The sequence below is a fragment of the Vipera berus genome (genome assembly GCF_964194415.1).
Source record: "Vipera berus genome assembly, chromosome: 8".
In the NCBI taxonomy this organism is placed as follows: Eukaryota; Metazoa; Chordata; class Lepidosauria; order Squamata; family Viperidae; genus Vipera; species Vipera berus.
The window spans coordinates 13,313,099-13,334,667 of record NC_138211.1 but is presented as its reverse complement, the minus strand read 5'-3'; the positions used below and the strand labels follow the sequence as shown (position 1 = coordinate 13,334,667).

The window sequence follows — 21,569 nt, the reverse complement described above, 5'->3', positions numbered from 1 at the left end:
TTGCATTCTGGACCAAGGGAAGCTTTCAAAGCATCTTAAAAGCCAAACCCATGTGGAGCACATTGCAGCAGTCAGGTGGGTGGTAATGATGGCATGAGTGACAGCTTGCCTGCTGGAGTTGAGGGAGCGCCAATGTTAGTGGTTCTCAAGAAAAGATTGACAACCATTGTCTAGGTTGGTGTAAGGTCTCCTGTCTTGGGGAGGGGGTTGGACTAGAAGACATGCAAGACCCTTCCAGCCCTATGATTCTAGGTCCTCTTGCTTCAGTTGGGACCAAAACTGGTGCACCAAACTTGAGTTAGGAAAAGGTCCTGATGGCTACAACCTCCATCTGCCCATTTAATAGCTGCTGGGCCCTGCGATCTCAAAGTCTCTGAAATGCTTCCTCAAGTATACCCTACCCTGAAACAACACTGAAGACTTCAAAGAACAAATAGCAGCTGCATCTTCTTAGGTTATTACTTGATTCATCCCATCCAAACTTTTGCAGCCTCCAGACATTGGGCTGCTGTATGTCCTTTACACCAGGTGTCCACAACCCCCCCCCCCCGGTCCATGGACCAGCACCGGTCTGGGGCATACCAGCAACTGGTCCGCACAAACAAGCAAAGCCCCATCCATGGGATGCAGGAAGCACGCAAAACCATGCACTCTCCGGTCTGTGGGAAAATCTCTTTCCACGGAACAAGTCCCTGGTGCCCAAAAGGTTGAGGACCTCTGCTTTACACCCCAGAGTTATACAACAATATTTAATTTCAGGCAAATATACAGTCTTTTGCATGCTTCAACTTCATAAATGTAAAACATACTGGGCTTCAATGGTCAGTTGGTGACTTTTTGTCCCTGTTAGATTTCCTCATGTCAGCAAAATAGATTTTTAAATTTAATATACATCAATAAAATGTTATATCCATTGTAATCATAGGTCAAGGATCATAAAGACTAAGATCTTCTCAGTTCTTATTGGGCAAAATTTACCCTTAAACGCACAGGAATCGCTTATCAGAAAATCCTTTTTACCGCTTATCTTATTTAAATGTCCCTTTTGGGACTGGGTAATGGGTTCATGTGTTGCTGTCCAAAGGAAAAAAAATAGTTTATTTTGGAGTAATTTACCCAGGTTTGGGAAGCACTAAATTAACTTCTTAGATAGGCTTCTAAATGTCGCAATGCAGGGTGGAGTCTTTATGCATTAAGTCATTTCTAATAAAGGAAATGCAAGACATTCAGGCTTGAATGCATTCAGATTGCCTACAGTGAAAAACTGCACCCTTCTGAGGTGAAACTATTATTATCTAACTGCTAGCTTGTGGACAGGGCCATGTTTATTCACCCTCAGGAAGAAATGAACTCTGCATATATTCTAAGACAAATTGGCTCTTTAGTTTCACAAAGGAAATACCAGGGTTTCCCCCCACCCCCTTTTCTTCCTGCTGTGAGTCTTCACTAACATAGACTAAATCAACAGAAAATCCTTTCTCCAATATAAAGAAGCCATTCAAGGAACTTTAGTGTCAGAAATTTTTGCCAGCTCTTTGAGCTACTTCAAAAACTCAGCCAGGAAATGGCAGGAAAGTCTAAAAAAACTACCTCTTTTCAGATCTTGTCCATATCTTGCTCTCCAAACCAGTAGCCACGGCTGTCTAGGCATTATTTGATACGTTTGTCCCAGTTTCTGGACCTGTTATCAGCATTCTGACATGCCACATTTACAGTTGATACTCAGTCATCCTGTGGTTTGTTGTTGTTAGCTGCGAAGTCGTGTCCGACCCATCGCGACCCTATAGACAACGTTCCTCCAGGCCTTCCTGTCCTCTACCATCTTCTGGAGTCCATATAAGCTCACGCCTACTGCTTCAGTGACTCCATCCAGCCACCTCATTCTCTGTTGTCCCCTTCTTCTCTTGCCCTCAATCTTTCCCAGCATTAGGCTCTTCTCTAGTGAGTCCTTCCTTCTCATTAGGTGGCCAAAGTATTTGAGTTTTAGCTTCAGGATCTGGCCTTCTAAAGAGCAGTCAGGGTTGATCTCCTCTAGGACTGACCGGTTTGATCGCCTTGCAGTCCAAGGGACTCGCAGGAGTCTTCTCCAGCACCAGAGTTCAAAGGCCTCAATTCTTTGGTGCTCAGCCTTTTTTATGGTCCAGCTTTCACTGCCATACATTGCCACTGGGAAGACCATAGCCTTGACTATACACACTTTTGTTGACAGGGTGATATCTCTGCTTTTTAGTGTGCTGTCTAGATTTGCCATGACTTTCCTCCCCAGGAGCAAGCATCTTTTAATTTCTTGGCTGCAGTCCCCATCTGCGGTGATCTTGGAGCCTAGGAAAATAAAATCTGTCACTATCTCCATTTCTTCCCCATCTATTTGCCAGGAATTGAGAGGGCTGGATGCCATGAATCCTGTGGTTTATTTGCCTGTAAATTGAATGCAGTGTATAATCCATACACTGCACTTATAAACTCAGTTTGTGCCCCAGAATAAAAACAAAACAAGGCCCTAAGCAACAGTGATTTATCCAGCAAAAAATTAGACAGGGGAATCCAAGATGAAAATATAGATTTATGTTTAATAGGTTGCAGACATGCCAATTTTCTTAAAAGCAATGGAAAGCCATCGATTTGGCAGAATCTTTTATAGGTATGGTGACTATTCAATTTTTATTACAAAGGACAGTCTTTTTATATCAGGAAGGTCTCCTTGAGATGTCTTTATTTTTCCAAAACATACTTTGGTCCTTTTTGGCATTTAACGTATACTGTACAGATGGCACCATTTAAGGAACGGGCATTGACATTCTTGTGAAAAATATGGAAATAGAATAGCAGTGATGCTACCTAGTTTGCTAATTAAAACACCTGCAAGAAAACCACCTAGCTCAAGAGAGCACCAAGGAGCCCACTAATAAAATGGATCTTTTTAAATACAAATTTAGAGTTTTAGGTATATATTTTTTTTATTAGAACAGGCGTTTTTGTAAACTGGTCCCTGGGCCTTGCTCTTGAATTTCCCTTTTTAAAAGCAAAAGTCATAACCATAAACAATTCTTTTTATATCCTTACAAACCTCTTCAGCTTTGTCCCTTTTCAGCTGAGTCCTTTATTTTTATTTTTTAAGCTTTTACTCGCACCGCAGCTAGGTGCACATACAGGCAGAGCAACCGAAGGCCTTCCGCATATTTTGCACTATCCCCGCTGCCGTCCTGGCAACGGGAAGGGCTCCAAACCAACCAAAACCACAAAAGAGGAACCGGTCTACCGCCCCCGCCCGGGTAAACAAACTCCAGCTTCCCCTCCACCAGGGGTAGGCAACCTCGGCTCTTTTATGACTCATGGACTTCAACTCCCAGAATTCCTGAGCCAGCATAGCTGGCTCAGGAATTCTGGGAGTTGAAGTCCATGAGTCATAAAAGAGCCGAGGTTGCCTACCCCTGCCCCCCCCCACCCCCACCACCGCCCCGCTACCCCAACTAGGCTGGAGGCCACGCCCCTTTCCCCTTGGCAGATCTCGCGAGATCTGCGCTCCAGGGCTCTCCCCTTCAAGCGTTTGTTTGTTTGGTTTTTTCCCCTCTCGGAAGGGGGCGGGGCGCGGCGCTCTCGCGAGACTAGGCGCCCGACGGCTTGGCGTCTCCGCGGCGCCGGTTGCTCAGTCTTGGCCGCGCGAGGAGGAGGAAGAGGAGCTGCTGCCGGTCTGACGGATGCGTTGCTGAGGCGGACGGAGCCACCGCTATGTCGCTGCCGGGCTCCCCGAGCTCCCCGGCCCCGCGCTGGGCCCCGACGCACGTCCAAGTGACGGTCCTCCAGGCGCGGGGGCTGCGGTCCAAAGGCAAGGGCGGCGGCGGAGGAGGAAGCGGCAGCGATGCCTACGCCGTCATGGCGCTGGGCAAGGAGAAGTTCGCCACCTCGGTGGCCGAGCGCTGCCTCGGCTCGCCCGTGTGGCGGGAGGAGGCCACCTTCGAGCTGCCCTCGCTGCCCCGCCGGGGCCTAGCCGGGGCCGGCGGGCCTGGACTCAACGCCGTGCTGCAGCTGACCGTGCTCCACCGCGCGCTGCTCGGCCTCGACAAGTTCTTGGGCCGCGCCGAGATCGGCCTCGGCGAGCTGCAGGGCGAAGGCGGCCGCCGCAGCACCCGGTGAGCGGGCGGGGAGAGCCTCCGGGCTCAGGGGCAGTCTACCTGCGCGGGGAGGAAGAAAGCGCAGGGCAGGTGATGCGCCAAGCACGGTTTCACTAGGACTCGTCTTGGCTTCCCTGAGAAAAAAGAGAAATGTGAAAGAATGTATATGTTAATCCCACCCACTTCCCACCGCGGAACATCTGAAGATCGAATTGTCAATTTTCTAGACATCTAATTGTCGGTTAGATTGTATATAGTGTGTTTTAAATGTGTGCTGTGTCTGTGTTCATTTGGAGAGGAAGCAACTAAATTTCATTTTTAATGTGTGCCATTGTGCCCACAGGGAAAAACAACAACATGACAATAAAGGTTATCTCATCTAATATCTGAAGATCTAATTGTCAATTTTCTAGACATCTGTCAGTTAGATTGTATATAGTGTGTTTTAAATGTGTGTTGTGTCTGTGTTCGTTTGGAGAGGAAGCAACTAAATTTCATTTTTAATGTGTGCCATTGTGCCCACAGGGAAAAAACAACATGACAATAAAGGTTATCTCATCTAATATCTGAAGATCTAATTGTCTAAATAATTGCACATTAGATGTGTGGTTAGGTGTCAAATGGAGCCTCCACCTTCAGGGGCAGTGTATATGTGTACACCTGAGATGAAGGGGAATACTGGCTGGAATTGGCCTGAAGCAGCCTAATGGGACAAGAGGGGATTTCTTGGAGTAGGACCTGTTTGTATGTTTTGTGTGTTGTGAGAACCCACCCATTTGGGTAGTTCACGATAAGGTGTATTGTGTGAGCCCCCCAAAAAGTTGAATAGGAAATGGGAATCCAAATAGCGTTCCTTTATTAGGAGATTAAAATACTATTTTAAAGGCCACATTCACATTTAACATAAATGTTTTGGATAGGCCAGCTCAGCAAGTTTTTAGTTTAGTTTTGTGCTTTTGGTTAAAATAGTCATTTGAATTAAATGGAGGGGTGGAATAGTTCTGCTGGATACAATTAGAGGCTAGCCAGCAGACAGACTTTTAATTAAAAGGAAAGCCTATTTTTTTAAAAAAATAACATCCTGTTTTCAAGTACTGTAATTTATTTTTTATTTTATTAAGAAAATTTACCTGGCCACCCAACTTACTCATCATGGTGACTCCATTCAGCTTATAGAAATAAACCCCAATACAAAACCCAATAATACTTCTAAGAAATGCCCAAGGAAGGTATGAAATGATCAACTCTTGTTTTCATTTTTCACTCAGCAGCTAATACTCAGTACATCATGTTGCTTCTGTTTAATAGATGTTGATCTGCTAATAGTTAAAGATAAACCTATTCTAACCTATAAATGCAGTTACATTCCTTTTACATTTTTCAAAGTAAATATTCATCTTTGTGAGAGAAATTGGCTTTCAATACTGTAAACAAAAGCTGTCCTTTAAGAATCTAATAGATTTCAATAAAATACATATTTGTCTTCTGGAGCGAAGGATGAATTTGCTTATGAAAAAACTAAATGGAGAATGAGGTTTACATTTGTAAATTTGGGGACGATGGTGAAATAAAAAGCTTCATTTTTAAATTACAATTTGAACTAAAAAGAATTGTGAACCGGCAGAAAATATGGTAATATAGAATATTGGTATAAAAATTAAGTTAGAAATATTGACGGCTGAAGATGGGTAGAATCCAGTAATTTGATGAAATACCAGTGAATGTTGAATGTGTAGAAATTAAATTTTTTTTCAAACTCCAGTGTTAATTTAAATAACATACTTTTATTAGGTTGAACTACTAGTAATGTGAGACTGGGGGTTAGAGGGAAAGAGAGGTAAATAATCCAAATGAAATAGATTAAGGTATCAATAATTAGGAGTTATTAAAAAAAGAATGAAGACTTGAATTTCAGTCCAAAATGTAGGGCTATTTAATATAAAAGTTGGGATAGACATCTTTGGAAGAAAATACTGGAACCTAAAATTCTACAGTTAATGCAAGGTTTCAACGGGTGTGTCCTTTCAATCAAGATGGAAATGTTTTCAAATGTTTATATGGCAATTTGTAAACTCATGTTGGGTGTGTTCCTTTTATAAAATGGTGCATCATAAGATCGGGGCAGGTGAAGTATCTATATTCAGTAGCTGCTAGGAATGAGTCAGAGTTTTCTGCATGTGTGTGTGTGTGTGTGTGTGTGTATATATATATATATATATATATATATATATATATATATATATATATATATATGTATATATATATTTCATACATTAAAAATCATTGTCTATTCTTTCTGGTGAGAATGTGCTTTGAAAGCAAATGTGCATTGTTATGTGAGGTGTAACTCCATCATATGCTACTTGTTCCTCTGTAGGAGGAAAGTTGCTTTGGGGTGGTAGATAAACTTCTATAAATAGAAGTTCTTTGTGCAGACTTCAAGCTGGAAGTGGTAGTAAAATGGATAGCTTGCATCTTCATTGTTGAAAGTTGTGTTTACAGTACTTCCCCTAATTTTTACACACGTTTTTATGATTGTGTAATTGTCGTAAAGGAGGCTATTTGTGTTTATTTTAAAATGGCCTCTGTGGAGTAATGCAAAGAGCTTCCAGACTCATAGCTAGTCTGTTAAAATTTCTTGTTATGCATTTCACATCCTAAAAACAGCATTGTCAACTATATAACCTCAATCAGCACAGGATTTTAAAAATAAAGCTATTGAAGAATTCATTTGTTATTTTAAAATAGGCATTTTCCTATTATGTTAGGATTTCTGCTGCAAAACATCTGCACATAGTAAAAAGCATGCTTTAAAAATAAAAGATTAAATATTTAAGACTGTATTATTAGGTTGTAATTCTATGGCCTTTTGGAAAATGTCTCAGACTGTACCAAAATTTCTTATTTTGACTTTGAAGAGAAGATTCTAACCTTGGGAGAGAAAACTTAGTCCTTTTTTCTGCCATCTTTCCAGGTGGAAAAAAACAACTAGATATAAATTAAATTATGTTTCATTAATAATAGTTAAGCACTATATTCACATTCACCATTGAATAAAACCACCTGATTAAAGTAAAAATGTATATGCATGGTAGATAATTGATGTATCACTGTTTTGGAGTACAGAAAATGATACTTTAGAACAAAATTACCTGATTCTTTTCTTTGGTCAGCATGTTTTTAGGCTGAGCTCATAACTTCAGTGCTAGGAATGTAAATTACAATATATTATGATAACATTATTTTCTTAAAATCGTATCGGTTATACTTGATAAATGGCAGCTCTCTTGTAAAGGCTGAACTATAACAAGTCCAGCAGGCTTACCAGGTTTGCCCTGACAGTCTCGAATTCTTTGTACAACCATGATAAGAATCCAGAGAATGTTTGAAGGAAAGGCCCTGATCATAACTTTCTTAATACAATAAGCAGCATGATGTCAGCTAAGCCATTGGATTGGTTTTATAGGGGAAAACCAGAGCTGTTTGATCTCCTTAATTTTTACTGATTTAATCACCTTTACATCTGCAATTGATTGACTATAATGCAATCATGTATTCTAAATCTGTTGGTATCTTTCCATTTGAAAATTGTACCCTTTTACAGAGCCTTATACCAAGGGGGTGATTTTTGATATAAAGTAGTACTTTTCCTATGGGATGGCAAATACACAACCACGTGCAAGTAACGGTCATGGTTTTGAACTAAGGGATATCCCACTTAGAATCATATCACATAGGACAGGGGTCTCGAACCCCTGGTCCGAGGACCAGCACCAGACCGTGGCGTGCCAGAAACCGGTCCGCGCAAACAAAGCCCCATCTGCGGGATGCAGGCAGTACATGAAACCACACCCCTCTCTGGTCCATGAGAAAAACCTCTCCATGGAACCGGTCCCTGGTGCTGAAAAAGTTGGGGACCTCTGACTTAGGTGACCTAGTTGAAACAGCATTTGTACCATCTCATCTGCTGTTCAGAGGGAGGTAGGAAAGAATGTGGAAAATCAGTTGCTTTACATCTGGTGCTTTTTCTTATTCTGTTCCTTCGTTCTTTTCTCCAGGCTTGGTACGTAAACTTTTAATGCATGCAATTTTTCTTGTAATAATATGGAAATATTTCAAATGAAAGGAGAAATTGCATGAATACAGGTAGTCCTTGAGTTGCAACCATTAGTTTAACAAACGAAGTTACCATGGCACTTGAAAAAGTGACTTTACGACCTGTCTTCCCACTTATGCCTGTCACAGCCATGGCCACGTGATCAAAATTTGGGCTCTTGCAGCTGGTATTATTCATAGGGCATCACAGGGTCACATGACTGCCATTTGTGACCCACCCCCAGCCAGCTTTCAACAAGCAAAATCAAAGTGGGGAGACAGATTTGTTTAATGATCAAATGATTCACTTGACAGCCGCAGTGATTTGCTTAACAACAGTGGCAAAAAAAAAATCTCATAAAATTGGGTGCAACTCAACCACCTTGCTTGGCAGTGGAAAGTCTGGTCCCAATTGTCGTAAGTCGAGGACTACCTGTAAATAGATTCCTCTTTCTGCTACCAAAATCTTTTTCTGGTAATAACTTTCTTCTTTTCTTTCTTTCTAGTCATGCTATCTCCTATGCTGTATCCAGTTCCATTCAAGACTATACTACAGTACTTGTCTTGGTTCATGTTGTACCTGTGAGGGAACCAAAAGGTTAGAGAAACCAAGATGGCTTGCATCTTAGGCTTCAGTTTAGAAGCAGTTCATTCTTTCCCATATATTGCCTTATGTCTATTAGTGTTGGCATTTCAGCAGCTACCATTACCAATCTTAAGGAGAGAGTTTGGGAAACAGCCAAATCGCTACAGTGTTTTTATATTGTAGCCGTTTAAAATCACAGAACTGTATAAGAAACCCACCAACAGAATAGGGGGAACTAGAAAAAAAAGTTTCAAGATCTTATTAAAAGCAAAACCTTTCTCCAATTATATTCCTGTATCTTAAGAGTGAAAGTTCCCACTTAGCAGCAGATAAATCTACATCTTCAGTTTAGGTAAGGCTGATCTTGTTTAAGTGTCTCAATTCTCCTTTCTACCCACTAAAAAAAAAATTCTCTGGATGTATTATACTTTCATAAGGGTGTTTAAAATTCTTACAGAAACATGTTCCTCTTTTGTTAAACAGTTTGAAAATCTCCTTAAATGGGAATTACAAAACAAATTACTATCTATGGGCATATACATAAATGGATAAATAACATGATGCACTTAAATTCACACTAAATTAATACGAACATCATTTGGGAATAAAGAGCAGGATTTTTCAAGATTTTCTTTGCCTAATAGCTATCTGTGCCCGATAGTTCAGAAGGGTCTACTATGACAACTTACCACAGCCAACTCGCCATGCAACAATTTGCCGTGAGAGAAGAGTTATATTAATATTGAAAAAATAGTGGAATAGAATCATTAAAGAAAGGATGCCAAAGGAGGGAGAAAATGAAATGTGAATGACAAAACGTGAAATAAAGGTTTAACTATTTTAAATAATTAAACTGAGTTGTTGAATTGTCCTGTGGCGAGTGGGCCGTAGGGAATTGTCTGTGGCAAATTGGCCATGGGAAGTTACCTGCAATGAGTCATCCCATTCCCGTTCAGAACTATCCACCCTTCTAAGATATGTAAGCATAGAGACCCTTTTTTCCTGATATTTGTACACTAGTTTTAAAGTAAAAAGCTATAACTGTAAGTATTTTGAGAATAATGCAGTACATTGGAGGAATAAATACTTTTTATGATTTTTCCCTCTTTTTTACATTAACCATTGCTGGATCATTTCATACCCATAGAGAATTTCATTCTTTTATCTGAGCTAAAACTCTGCAGGAAGCATGTTGGGATTCGTGTCTTCATGTTGCTAATTCCTGATTTCACCTTCCATGTACATAGATGGTACAAGCTTCACTCCAAACCAGGGAAGAAGGAAAAAGAGCGGGGCGAGATTGAGGTGGATATCCAGTTCATGAGGAGCAACATGACAGCCAGCATGTTTGACCTGTCCATGAAGGATAAGCCTCGGACTCCCTTTAGCAAGCTGAAAAACAAATTAAAAGGAAAACGGGCCAATGGATCGTCAGACACAGCTTCAGCAATTATTCCTAGCATTACTCACTCTCCAGCTGACAGTGAAGAAGAGTCACATGAGAAGGAGAAGAAAAAATCCAAGTTCAAGACACTGTTCTCTAAGCCTGGTTTGCATAAAAGCAATATTTCCCAGTCCATGTCTGTGCTACCCACACTCCAGCCTGTTTCGGAGAGAGTTCGACTTCGGCCCAGTGACTTTCAGTCACAGTGGAGTGATGATGAAGATGATGACACTTTGACAACGGTCTCCGAAAGTGAGTAGCCTCTTCATTAAGAGAAGCGGTTTCATAAACTCCTCTGAGGGCTGTCTAACCTTGAGATATCCTATATTTTCTTTTTTGATTAAAATTGCGTTCACCCTGTCTTTGAGAGAATAGAGCTGTCATGATGATCTGTAGTATGTGTCATTATTTTAAGTCTGCCTTAAATAACCCCCAAACCGTAAATATATTGTTTCTAAAAATCCTCAATTTGTATAGATAGGTTCTTTCAGAAATCATTTGCTTGCCAAATGCTGATAGCAATGTTATTTTTCTTTTCTTTTCAGATCCCTCTGCAAACAGAGCCAACCATAATGTGCTTGGTCCCCCTTCTGTCATGACCCACAAGAGAACTGGTAGTGGAGACTCCAAGCAATTAAACCAAATAACGGCTGTCAGCGCTAAGAAAGATATGCATTCTTTATTTGGACTCAGATCCAAAAATGATCCAGTTTCCAAGTCCAATTTGTGTATCAATGGCAGCCACGTTTACATGGAAGAAAATGAATCAAAAGAAGGCACTCCATCTTCTCCTCAGACATCCCAGCGAAAGCGCCTCTTTCTCTCTCAGGAAAACCTGTCTCTCGAACGCGACAATGAGCTTGAAAACCCTCCCAGGTTGGCCCTCGATAAGTTGTCCGCTGGGTCATCTTCGTTGGAATCCTTTAAAGCCCTGTCTCTGCCATCGTACAAATTGCTTGCTGGTGGGGATTTGGTAGAAAACAACACTCCGTTTGTTTCAGACGCTCCGAAAGAAACCAAGGAGATCAAAAAACAGGAGATCAAGAAGTCTGGCTTGCTGTCTCTCGTGACGGGGAAAAAAGAAACCAAAACCAGTGAGGAGACGAGCAACGCTGAAAGTTCTCTGAAGGCGAAGGAAGTGAAGCGTAATGAAAAAGAATTGGCCAGAAAAGAGACAAACCCTTTTGAGCTCCCTGCGGATGGCAGAAGGGTCCCCGGCCCAGCTAAGAGTAGTGCTACAGAGGCTGTGATTGCAAAGACATCAACAAACCCTTTCGGTGAGAACATTGTGGAAGGAGAGAAACCAGAAAAAAATGCCGCTTCTGTGAAACCTTCTCTGACGAAACATGTCAAACCCAGGTTTGTAAAGGAAAATGCTTAATTTTCTGCTAATATAAAGATCATTTCACCATTGCCGTCTTCTTTGTCAAGGCTCCCCACTTTAGAACACTGGGTAGCTTATAACATTGGAATGCACAGTGAACAGTTAAAAACATAATACCAAAACATAACTGCCCCCCCACAAAAAAAACAACCTTAACAAACATGCAAGGGATTCTGCAGTCTCACCTATTAAAAGTTTAAGATTGATCTTTTAGCTGGGACAGGTATAAATTTCAGGGTGTATCTGATCGGGGAATTTAGCAGTTAGATCATTCTGCAGGTGACCTGCATGGTGCTCTGTATTCTTAGAAAAAGGAGAGTAACATACGGCCTTTGCAAGCTACCTTTTTTTTTTAAGGAGAAAAAGCAAAATAGTTGCTATTCTTGCCCTCAAGGTAGAAATGTTCCTCATAGAGGTTCTACAGCTGGAACAAGAAGGGAATTGGAAGAGTTATTTGAAAACTAGGCTGTTTTATGTTGTATAAGCTGATTAGATTTGCAAAGTAGTTCACATGTTCCAAACTAAATGTTTAATCAAAGTACGTCACTATAGATGCTGAGGAATATGAATAGTGAACTCAGGTTCATTGCTTTAATTTGGTTATATATATATATATATATATATATATATATATATATATATATATATATATATATATATATATATATATATATATATATATATATATATATATATATATATATATATATATATATATATATATATATATATATGATAACTATATGTTTTGTAACTTACTTTGTACTAACTATATTTTAGAGATAGATAAATGTTACTTTTGTAAGGAAAATGCGACTATCGAAAACTGCTGTGCTTTCTAACTTTTGTGTCTTTGCTGCTTTATATATTTGAGGGCTTTGCTGCTCATGCAGTCTATTTAATCCGCTGAGTTTTAACAAAAATGTAATACTTTATAGACAGATTTTCTAAGATAGTTTATTGCTTCTCCATTTACAGTATTAAAAAAATATCACAGCATAGAAGTATGCTTGGATGCTTCACTAAAGCCCTATATCTCTCCTTATTACTAACATGCAGCAGCTTCTCTAAACTTTTTATCTAAAATGTGTCAGGTTGCATCTGCAACTGACATGCAGGTTTTATTTTGTTCCTTCTTACAGACTGGGCATGTCTTCAGAGGATGAAACCAAAGCCACCTCTTTTCTTCCTGTTCCTCTTCCTCCTCCTTGCTATCCTTCAAATAATGAGAATAATCCTTTTACTTCTAAGTTGGATGCAGAACAGAAAACTCAGGAAGCTGGTAGGTTTGATAGCTCAAAGAATGTTTCTGTTAATAATCCATTCACTACAAAATGGATGCAGGATTCTAGAGATTTGGTATGCTCTGCAGTTTCTGTCTGTCTTCCTTCAGCTTCTGGCCGTGAAAATAATCCTTTCAGTCCTAAATGGGAACAAGAATCTCAGACGCAGGAGATGGAAAACTCTTCCTTGTACTCTCTACATTCTGCAGCTTCCATTACTGAAACTCATACTATTCCTTCTCAGCTTTCTAACGTTGACAATCCTGTTGTAGTCGAAGTAGGAGAAGAATCTGAAAGAATTAAAAGCCCTCCCACATCTATAAGTTCTACATCTGTAGCTGAAAACATTGATAATTCCAAGCACCCTGATGATGTTTCTTCAGAAAAGTTTCAAAATGAAAACCTAACTAATCAAACAGATGCTGTATCCAACTTCTCTGGCTCTCCATCTGAGAGTCCTCCGCCTCAGTCTTCTGACCTAGTTAGAGTGAAACCAAAAGCCCCATATGACGACAAAGTGCATATAGTACTGCCTTTAAAAAAAAATAATGGGATGAAAAAGTCAGTAGCCTTTGCCCTTGATGAATCGAAAGAGGATGTAATAAGTAGTCCTAATGACCCTGCAGATGAAGATTCACTTGAGGTAAATGAAAACAAAGAAGCACTAAATCCATTTGAAAAGAATAGCAGCCAGGTAATTGAATTAAACGTAGAAAATAGTTGTGGCTCTAAGCCTGATGAAGAAGACATAATTTATGTTCCTACTAGTGGGGACCCCTTAGAGAAGGAAGTTGAATCTGGCTACTTATCTAAAATGGAGCCACCAGTACCAACTGCAAGAGTCCTCGTTCCTCTGCAAACCAAAATGGCAATTCCTGAACTGAGTGACAAAACACCCTCTGTACCACCAAAACCAGCACCAAGAAATGGTTTGAAAGTGAAAAAATGTGTACCTCTAACTGATGAATCAAAAGAAGATGTGTCAAGCCATGCATCTGTTTTCAAAGAGATTTCTCCAGACAGTTCAATCTTTAGTGAAAAGCCAAGCCATATTTGCTCATTAACTTCAGAAATGGCTGCCCTTCCTCGTGGATACGATAGTGGTAATACGGATCCATCTCAAACAATTAAGGATGACTCTAACCACACCCTGAGAACATCACTTGGGATTTCAGGTCCTGGAGAGCTGAATGTAAAGCCCATTACTCTTCCTGTTATTCCAGAGGTAGCTTCAGATGATGAGCAATTAGGGGATTATCAGCAGAATCCTGAAAGTATGGCACTAAGTGAAGATTTGTCAAGAAATGAAGATGGCTTTGTGAACTTGTGGTCTTCTGTTGAGAGGACAGATCTGACATCAACTAAGAAAGCTATTGGAGAGACTGTATCGGGTCTCGTGCAAATGAGTAATTTTGGCAGTTCACCCAACAGATTGTTGAAGGATCCAACCAACAATGTATTGGATGCAGAAGTACATAAAAACCCAAATCCTAACCTTACAGGCATAGGAAAGAAGTGTGGGGAATACTCAAACAAAAAGAGGCAGGAAGATTGTCTCGAGTCTTCTGTTGAGCCTGTTTCTCTTTACCCTCTGTCTGATTCTTCTCAGTCTTGCTCTGTTAGCTCTTTCCAGTTTGATTCTCTTGGCTTTAATAAAGCAGAATCTCCCAAAAAAGCTACAGCGGAAGAATTGGATGCCAAAGTGGAAAGCTCTGGCAAGAAGAAGCTGCTTCAGGCACGGGTTTCACCCTCTGAAACACATCCCAATCCTGGTGGAAATTCTGCCAAACTCAGGTGAGAAGACAAGCAAAATGGGTATGTCCAATGTAAAAAAGCATTAGCTGCTGTTGCATTCTTGATATCTCTTCTTGGTGGGAAGGTGGAAAAGACAACTTTATTTATAACTTTAATAAATGAAATGGGGAAATAATAAGTCATGGGGATATAGTCCGTACAAGGCTAGAGCTTCGCATGTCCTGGCTTCCTGGAGATTTTGTCATGTATCTCTCAGCCTATCTAATTTATTATAAAAATAAAAGTGAAAATCCCCTACTTCGGCTTAAATTTCTTGGAAGAAGGATAGAACATAAATGTATTAAGTAAGCCTTTAGTCTTATTTGAGCGTGTTATTTAATACATTGTTTCGACTTGTAGTTCCACCATAAGGAGATCCCAGCCATACAAAAGTGTCTTAAATTTGAAGGTGAAAGGTAAAGAAAAAAGTGACTTTGCAGAATTCATGTGCGCAATGCTTTTTGTTACATCCAGAGTATATCTGTTATGTTGTTCACTGTAAATGTTATATCTGATTTTAGACTTCATCCTGTGAAGCCAATGAATGCTACAACTAACCAACCATCTGCAAAAACCTTGAGCATAAATGCTAAGATGTTGGATAATCAAACTGAAATCAATCTGAAGGTACTTAAGGCATTTTTTAAACATATGGGCAATCTCTGGCTCTGTAATTTCTGTTAATCCTCACCGTCGAGTAAATGAAAACTGAATATTAGAAGAGGAGCCCATACCTATTTTAAAGCACAGTATAATATTTTGTAGCTGTGATTAAAATGTGTGCTCCTTGTATTCTGTGTTTTTAACTGCTTTTTTTATGAAGACAGTGTTTGAAGGACAGTATAATCCCTTTAAATATATGACACGGGAATGTATAAATTGCATATGCTGAAAACTTGAAACTCTTCTAAAGGCTTTCAGCATAAGATATTTTGGTATAGGATTATACAGTGGTTGTGTGTATGAAGTTTGTAGTGGTTTGATTTTATACAGAAATTAGTCTTTGGTTTTCTCTGCACTTTTACATTTTTGTGATTTTTTTTTAAAAAAAGTGGTTGCTTTTAAGCATTTTGGAAGTGAATGCTTGATCCCTGAAGCCAAAAGTCTGGGCTGCTTTCTTATTTTTGAGTATTAATGACAACTCTTTCTACTGACCATGACTTTTTTCTCCCCTCTTTCTTTTTCCTACAGAAATATGACCGTTCAGATCCTGCCTGTGGTTATGCTCAGTTAACTCATGATGAACTGATCCAACTGGTCTTGAAACAAAAAGATATTCTTGCCAAGCGAGATGTCCAGGTACGAGAGCTGGAAGACTACATAGATAACTTGCTTGTCAGAGTCATGGAAGAAACCCCCAATATTCTTCGGATTGAAGTGCACCCCAAAAAGAAAGCTGGAAAGATGTAAAATGACCCCTCAACCTGTATGAAGAATTTTCTTAGTCAAACTTAACTAAGAGAATGTGAAATGAAATAACTGTTGCCTTAGCAAAACAAAGGTTATTTATTTCTTTGGGTAAAATTGGTTTCTTGTCCTCGAGACTGGTTAGATATAATCGAAAAATGACAATCTTTCTTCAGGTACTCTTCTAATACAATGCACATATTTTGTTTATGATTAAAAGTATGATTCATGAAACTTCAAGAGAGCTATGTTGAATTAGTTTTCAACTGTGAATAATACTGTACCTGGAGCATTTATACAGAATTTTATGCAAAGTTGAAAAATATTTGCCACAGTTTTCAAATTTCTGTGGGTAATACTAAGTTTTTGTGCAATATATACAATCTTATCCTAAGCAATTTCATGCTAATTCACTGAAAACACTGGAATATCATCAAGTCCCTCGTTTTACTTATTTAGCTGGAAAATGAAAATGTTCCTGGAAAACTGGATGCCTTTGAAATCATCATTGTGACTTTCACAGGTTCTTATCAATTGGAGCTTATGCTTTGGATGTTTACAGTGGATTATGTACTGAGCTATTTGCATTATTCATTTGGGAACCATAGGTAAAAAAAAATGCATAGTAACGGCTGGTGAACAAACATTGCTTGCTTGTGTTGTCTACATTGGAATGGCATGTGAATAAGAGCATGCAAAACTGCCATTCAGCACTAAGTTTTATAATCTCTAATTGTGACTGGTTTGGGGTCCATTTTATTTAATCTGGATTGGGACAAACTGGCTGATAGTACTAGAGCACCATAGCTAGTTGTTCAGTTGTAGGTGATGATTTCTAAATAGAGATTAAAGCAGGGATAAGTAAACTTGGATTTTAAAAAGAACAAAACTCCAGCAGAAGTACTAGGTTGCTTATTCCTCTATGATTTTAGGCATGTGGATATAACTGGAATGTTCCCAGACTTTTAAAAGTTTGAAAGTACATATTCACACAATTCTTAAGTGGCCGTGAATATTGACTGAGCTTGCTTTTTAGTCACATCTGATGTGTTTTTCTTCCTTCCCTTTCACTCAATAAAGTGTTCCCAAAATGTCTTCCTATTTGCGAACACCTACACCAAAATTCCTCTAACAAAGTTCTTTCCAGAAAATCTTCTAAGAAAATTGGTGTACTTAAGTCCTTTTAGAATAACAGTCTACTTAGGCTAGTACAATTACTTTTGTCAGGAAGGGTCAGATTCCCCTGGAAGTCTGTTGAGTTCTTCCAGATTCTGTATTCTTCAGAGATATAATTACTTGTGATGGTTGTTATGGATGAAAATCGTCTCAACTGATAATCCGCAACTGATGAGCAAGCAGTTAGAAATCTTAGGTATTTTTTTGTTAAGGTGAAGAAAAGGCATTCTTTCTCATCAGATGCCAAAGGCAAATGTATCTGCAAATCTTGGAACACTTCTTTCCTTTTCTATGCAGTGAAAAGTTGGGGTTAAATTTTGCTCCTTTTCAGGAATTGCTAAACAAAGCCTCCATGTAACCTCTTGTAAATTCCAAGCATTTATTTGCTGTGCCCAGAGCTGTGTGTGCAATATTGACAGTTAACTCAAGTTTTTCTTTCTCTTTAAGAATATCTATCCTATGTTTGAAATGAACAAATTTGAATATCTGATAAGTTGCTCAAATCTGAGAATTTCAATTGAACCTTCAATTCCATTTTATTTGATCAAGAAAACTAAACAGGACAGTATTGATGTGAGAGAGTGAACAAGAGAGTCAACACGCTCTCCAGCAGCAACTTTTTACATTGAGGCATTTGTTTTGGAAAATACTTGTTTTGAGCATGGCCAGAATGTTACGCTGGTAGTCTTGTGTTTCCAATGTAAAGGTTTTGAATTGTCAGGCTTTTCCACAGCTAACTTCTCTTTCCCCAGAGTAGAGAAACGTAGCCTGATGTATTTGTTGCAGTAATTCCTGGAATACATATGAGGTCTACATTACCTTTCCAGAATAAATAGCCTATATTATTTCTGATAAAAGACTAATTGGAAACATTCACATTTTCAGTATACAGTTCATGCAGGGTTTATATAAAATAGATCAAACTTCCTTTTTCCCAGGAAAATAATAGTATGTGGCAAAGTGGGAAGAATAAATACAGTACTTTTAAATCTTGCTGACTTTTTAAATGGAAGGTTAAAGGAAGTTTTTAATTCTAAAGCAGGATAGAGGATACTTTCATCTTGGACTATGGGTGAACTGTGCCTTGAAGGAAAGAATGTGTACTCCAGATCTAGAAATATTTTATTCTGGATCTAGTAAGAAAACCGCATTTTCTATCATATTTGAAAACTTAATCTTGAACTGGGCATCTTCCTTTTGATGATTTACAACAAAACCTTAGAATGTAGAAACTACACATAGAGATTAGCAAGGTACTTTGCAGAATTACACAAATCTATCCACATTTATGTTCTAGCCACTCATATCTACTACTGATTCAAAATTGTTAGCAATCACAGCTAGCTGATTAAATGTAGGGACCTGCAGCAATCCAAGAATTGTTTAGAGACATTGAAGAATTAACTTAATCATTTGCTACAGCTGTTATTATCTTCCTATGCACTTTAATGAAGGATCTGTTTGGCACTGAACAGTTCTTCATCCCTCTTATTATACTTAGTCACCACTCTGGATTACAATATAAGTTTGTGAGCTAAATTTACTAACTAGCATATTTGCCACTATATAATCTGGCAATCACCAAAGAACAGAATAGCTTAGGTGGCTACGATACTCATGTTTTGAGAAGAGGTGTAGTTTGTATGACTTACATTACCAATGCATTCATAACCTAATTACATATTTTAAGGTTTGGTACAAAATGAGTAATATATTTGAATGTCAGATTCTGAGGGAGGAGTAGGTCATACTCTGTTGCCATAAACTGAGTGTGAAATTTGTTGAGTAGATGTGTCTGCCTCTTCCTATGAAGTATAGTTCAAATCTGAGGAACTATAAAACAAGCTTTCTTTTTGCTTTATTTGTTGAGTTAGAAGAAGCATTTTTGACTTTTCCACGGAAAAGAATAGTGATCTGGCATATTGAAGGCGGTACAATATTGTGAAATTGCTGGTACTGAAATGTGTAACAATACATATTTTATAGATAGACATATTTTATAGGTAGAAAACATTTTGGAGGGTATTTTAAAGTCTAGCTATTTCCCTCCACTGGTTGTTAGCATAATGCTATATGCTTTTATGAAAAGGCATGCAGGAATTTGTATTATGTGTCTGATTCCAGAATATCAGCTGCTTTAATACCATGCTCCCAAAGAATAACTTTCCAAAATTGACTGGAATTGTATTGTAAACATGTCCGCTAATAAAATGGCAGGTAGCAAAACAAAAAAGAAACAAAACTCTTGCTGGGCAAATTTTCAGCAGATTGAGAACATACAAATTTAGAATCCTTTTATTTTGTTAATTTTAAATTTTAAAATCAATTTTAATTTCAAAAACAGTTAATTTTAATATAGTTCCAGTAAGCTAGCATTGTTATTGGTCATTCTTGTTGAAAATTATGGGAATTGCAATCTCAGTTAAGAGGGTGCTAAACTTTCCAACCTGAAACAGGCTGTCTGCAGTTCCAATAATTGGAAAAGTCCATTTTGTGTTTTGAATGTTCCATGATAACCTTTTGTACAAGGCTGATCTCAACAGAACACTAAATTGGGGGAAGATAGTTTCAAGTCATAGCTGTATGTATTTAACGGGTTTTAAGTGGGGCAGTTTCACATGTTGTGTAACATACAATGAAGGAGTTACAATGGGGCCCAGTTGTTGCCAACTTTTCTTTGTGCATTATATATCATTCAATATATAATGTAGAAATAACAGTGCCTTAAAAACAGTATTTTACTGAATGATTTAAAAATTAGTTTATGTAAATTCTTGAGTTTTAATAAAATGGTTATGCAATGAATAGTTTGTCTCCCTCCATATAATGTAGAAGGATTTGAATGTTTGTTTATGCTTTGTTACAGTTGGTACATTGCCTGATGGTTTTTATATAAAGACCTTCAGCCTTATGAAATGTTAAAATAAAGTTATTTAAAGTTAAACAAATATGTGTCCTTTGTTATATATTTTATGCTTTGATTGGCCCAAGAATAAGCATAATGACTGTTTAGTGCATGGGTGTCGTGACATGTCCCGACATATCACAACTCTCTTTGCATTACTGGCAATGGGATGGGCGCAGCTTTGGTATGATGAAACTGGCCCGCGGGCTGGCAGTTTGACATTCCTGGTTTAGTGAATATTTGTTTAGAAAGCTTGTGTCCATCCAATCCATTGTTTAAGCATAAGTTTCTTCATACAACCGATAGGAGTGATTACGAAGGCAGTTTTATGAATGTGAAAGAGATTAGCAAATGAGGAAAGTACAGCATATGTGAAAGTAAATAGAATACTTAACTACTGGTTTATTACTAAGTGGGAGTAAGATGTACTGTGTCTTTCATTTTCAATGCATTTTTGAATATAAGTTTATGGGTAAGGTAAATTACTGTACTTTTATATGCTGATCAATGTCGTTAAATGTCTTTTGTTTTTGCATTTTGTAAAATGTTCCCTGCCTGAAAGGGAACGGTGTGATCACTCACACTGATACATATACATATACATATACATACATAAGGTAAAGGTAAAGGTTCCCCCACACATGCGTGCTAGTCGTTTCCGACTCTAGGGGCCGGTGCTCATCTCCGTTTCAAAGCTGAAGAGCCAGCGCTTGTCCGAGGACGTCTCTGTGGTCATGTGGCCGGCATGACTAGACACCAAAGGCGCACGGAATGCTGTTACCTTCCCACTGTCGTGGTCCCTATTTTTCTACTTGCATTTTTACGTGCTTTCGAACTGCTAGGTGGGCAGAAGCTGGGATGAGTAACAGACGCTCACTCTGTTATGCGGCACTCGGGATTCAACCCGCCAAACTGCTGACCTTCTGATCGACAAGCTCAGCGCCCTAACCCACTGAGCCACCGTGTCCCACATACATACATACATACATACATTTATCAAAATAGGAATGAAGTTTTAGGTTATGGTTATTTATTTTAATACGATGTAAATTCTGCCTAATCCTGTATTTCATACCAATATTTTAATAACCAATTAGACCTCTTAATTCACTACAAACCTAATATAGAAATTATAGAAAATTGATGTGGATGATCAAAATCATCCTGATTTGATAATATTGAGAACATTTCTTTTTCTAATTTCATCTGCTTTTACATATTTGTTGAGACTGAAATTTCAGATTATATTACATGCATATTTCAAAATCTATTTTAATAATCTGTTAACAGAACAGTTTGAATTTGAAGAACATCAAAAGTTTTAGCGATTTCATTTTTTAAAAAAAAGTTCAGATTTTTTACAATTTGACAATAGGGCTAGTT

General features: G+C 38.6%; 1 protein-coding gene across 2 annotated transcripts; it reads left to right on the top strand.

Moving 5' to 3' along the window:
• Nucleotides 1-3,656: 3,656 nt before the first annotated feature.
• Nucleotides 3,657-20,223, top strand: RAB11FIP1 (RAB11 family interacting protein 1). Of its 2 annotated transcripts, XM_081333779.1 has the most exons (6): nucleotides 3,657-4,130; nucleotides 10,041-10,489; nucleotides 10,783-11,596; nucleotides 12,764-14,698; nucleotides 15,220-15,325; nucleotides 15,890-20,223. In XM_081333779.1, the coding sequence occupies exons 1-6, from the start codon at nucleotides 3,730-3,732 to the stop codon at nucleotides 16,106-16,108; spliced, it is 3,924 nt and encodes a 1,307-aa protein (XP_081189905.1). In that variant the 5' UTR covers nucleotides 3,657-3,729; the 3' UTR covers nucleotides 16,109-20,223. The 2 variants fall into 2 exon arrangements, with proteins under 2 accessions (XP_081189905.1, XP_081189906.1); XM_081333780.1 differs by lacking the exon at nucleotides 12,764-14,698.
• The last annotated feature ends 1,346 nt before the right edge of the window (nucleotides 20,224-21,569 follow it).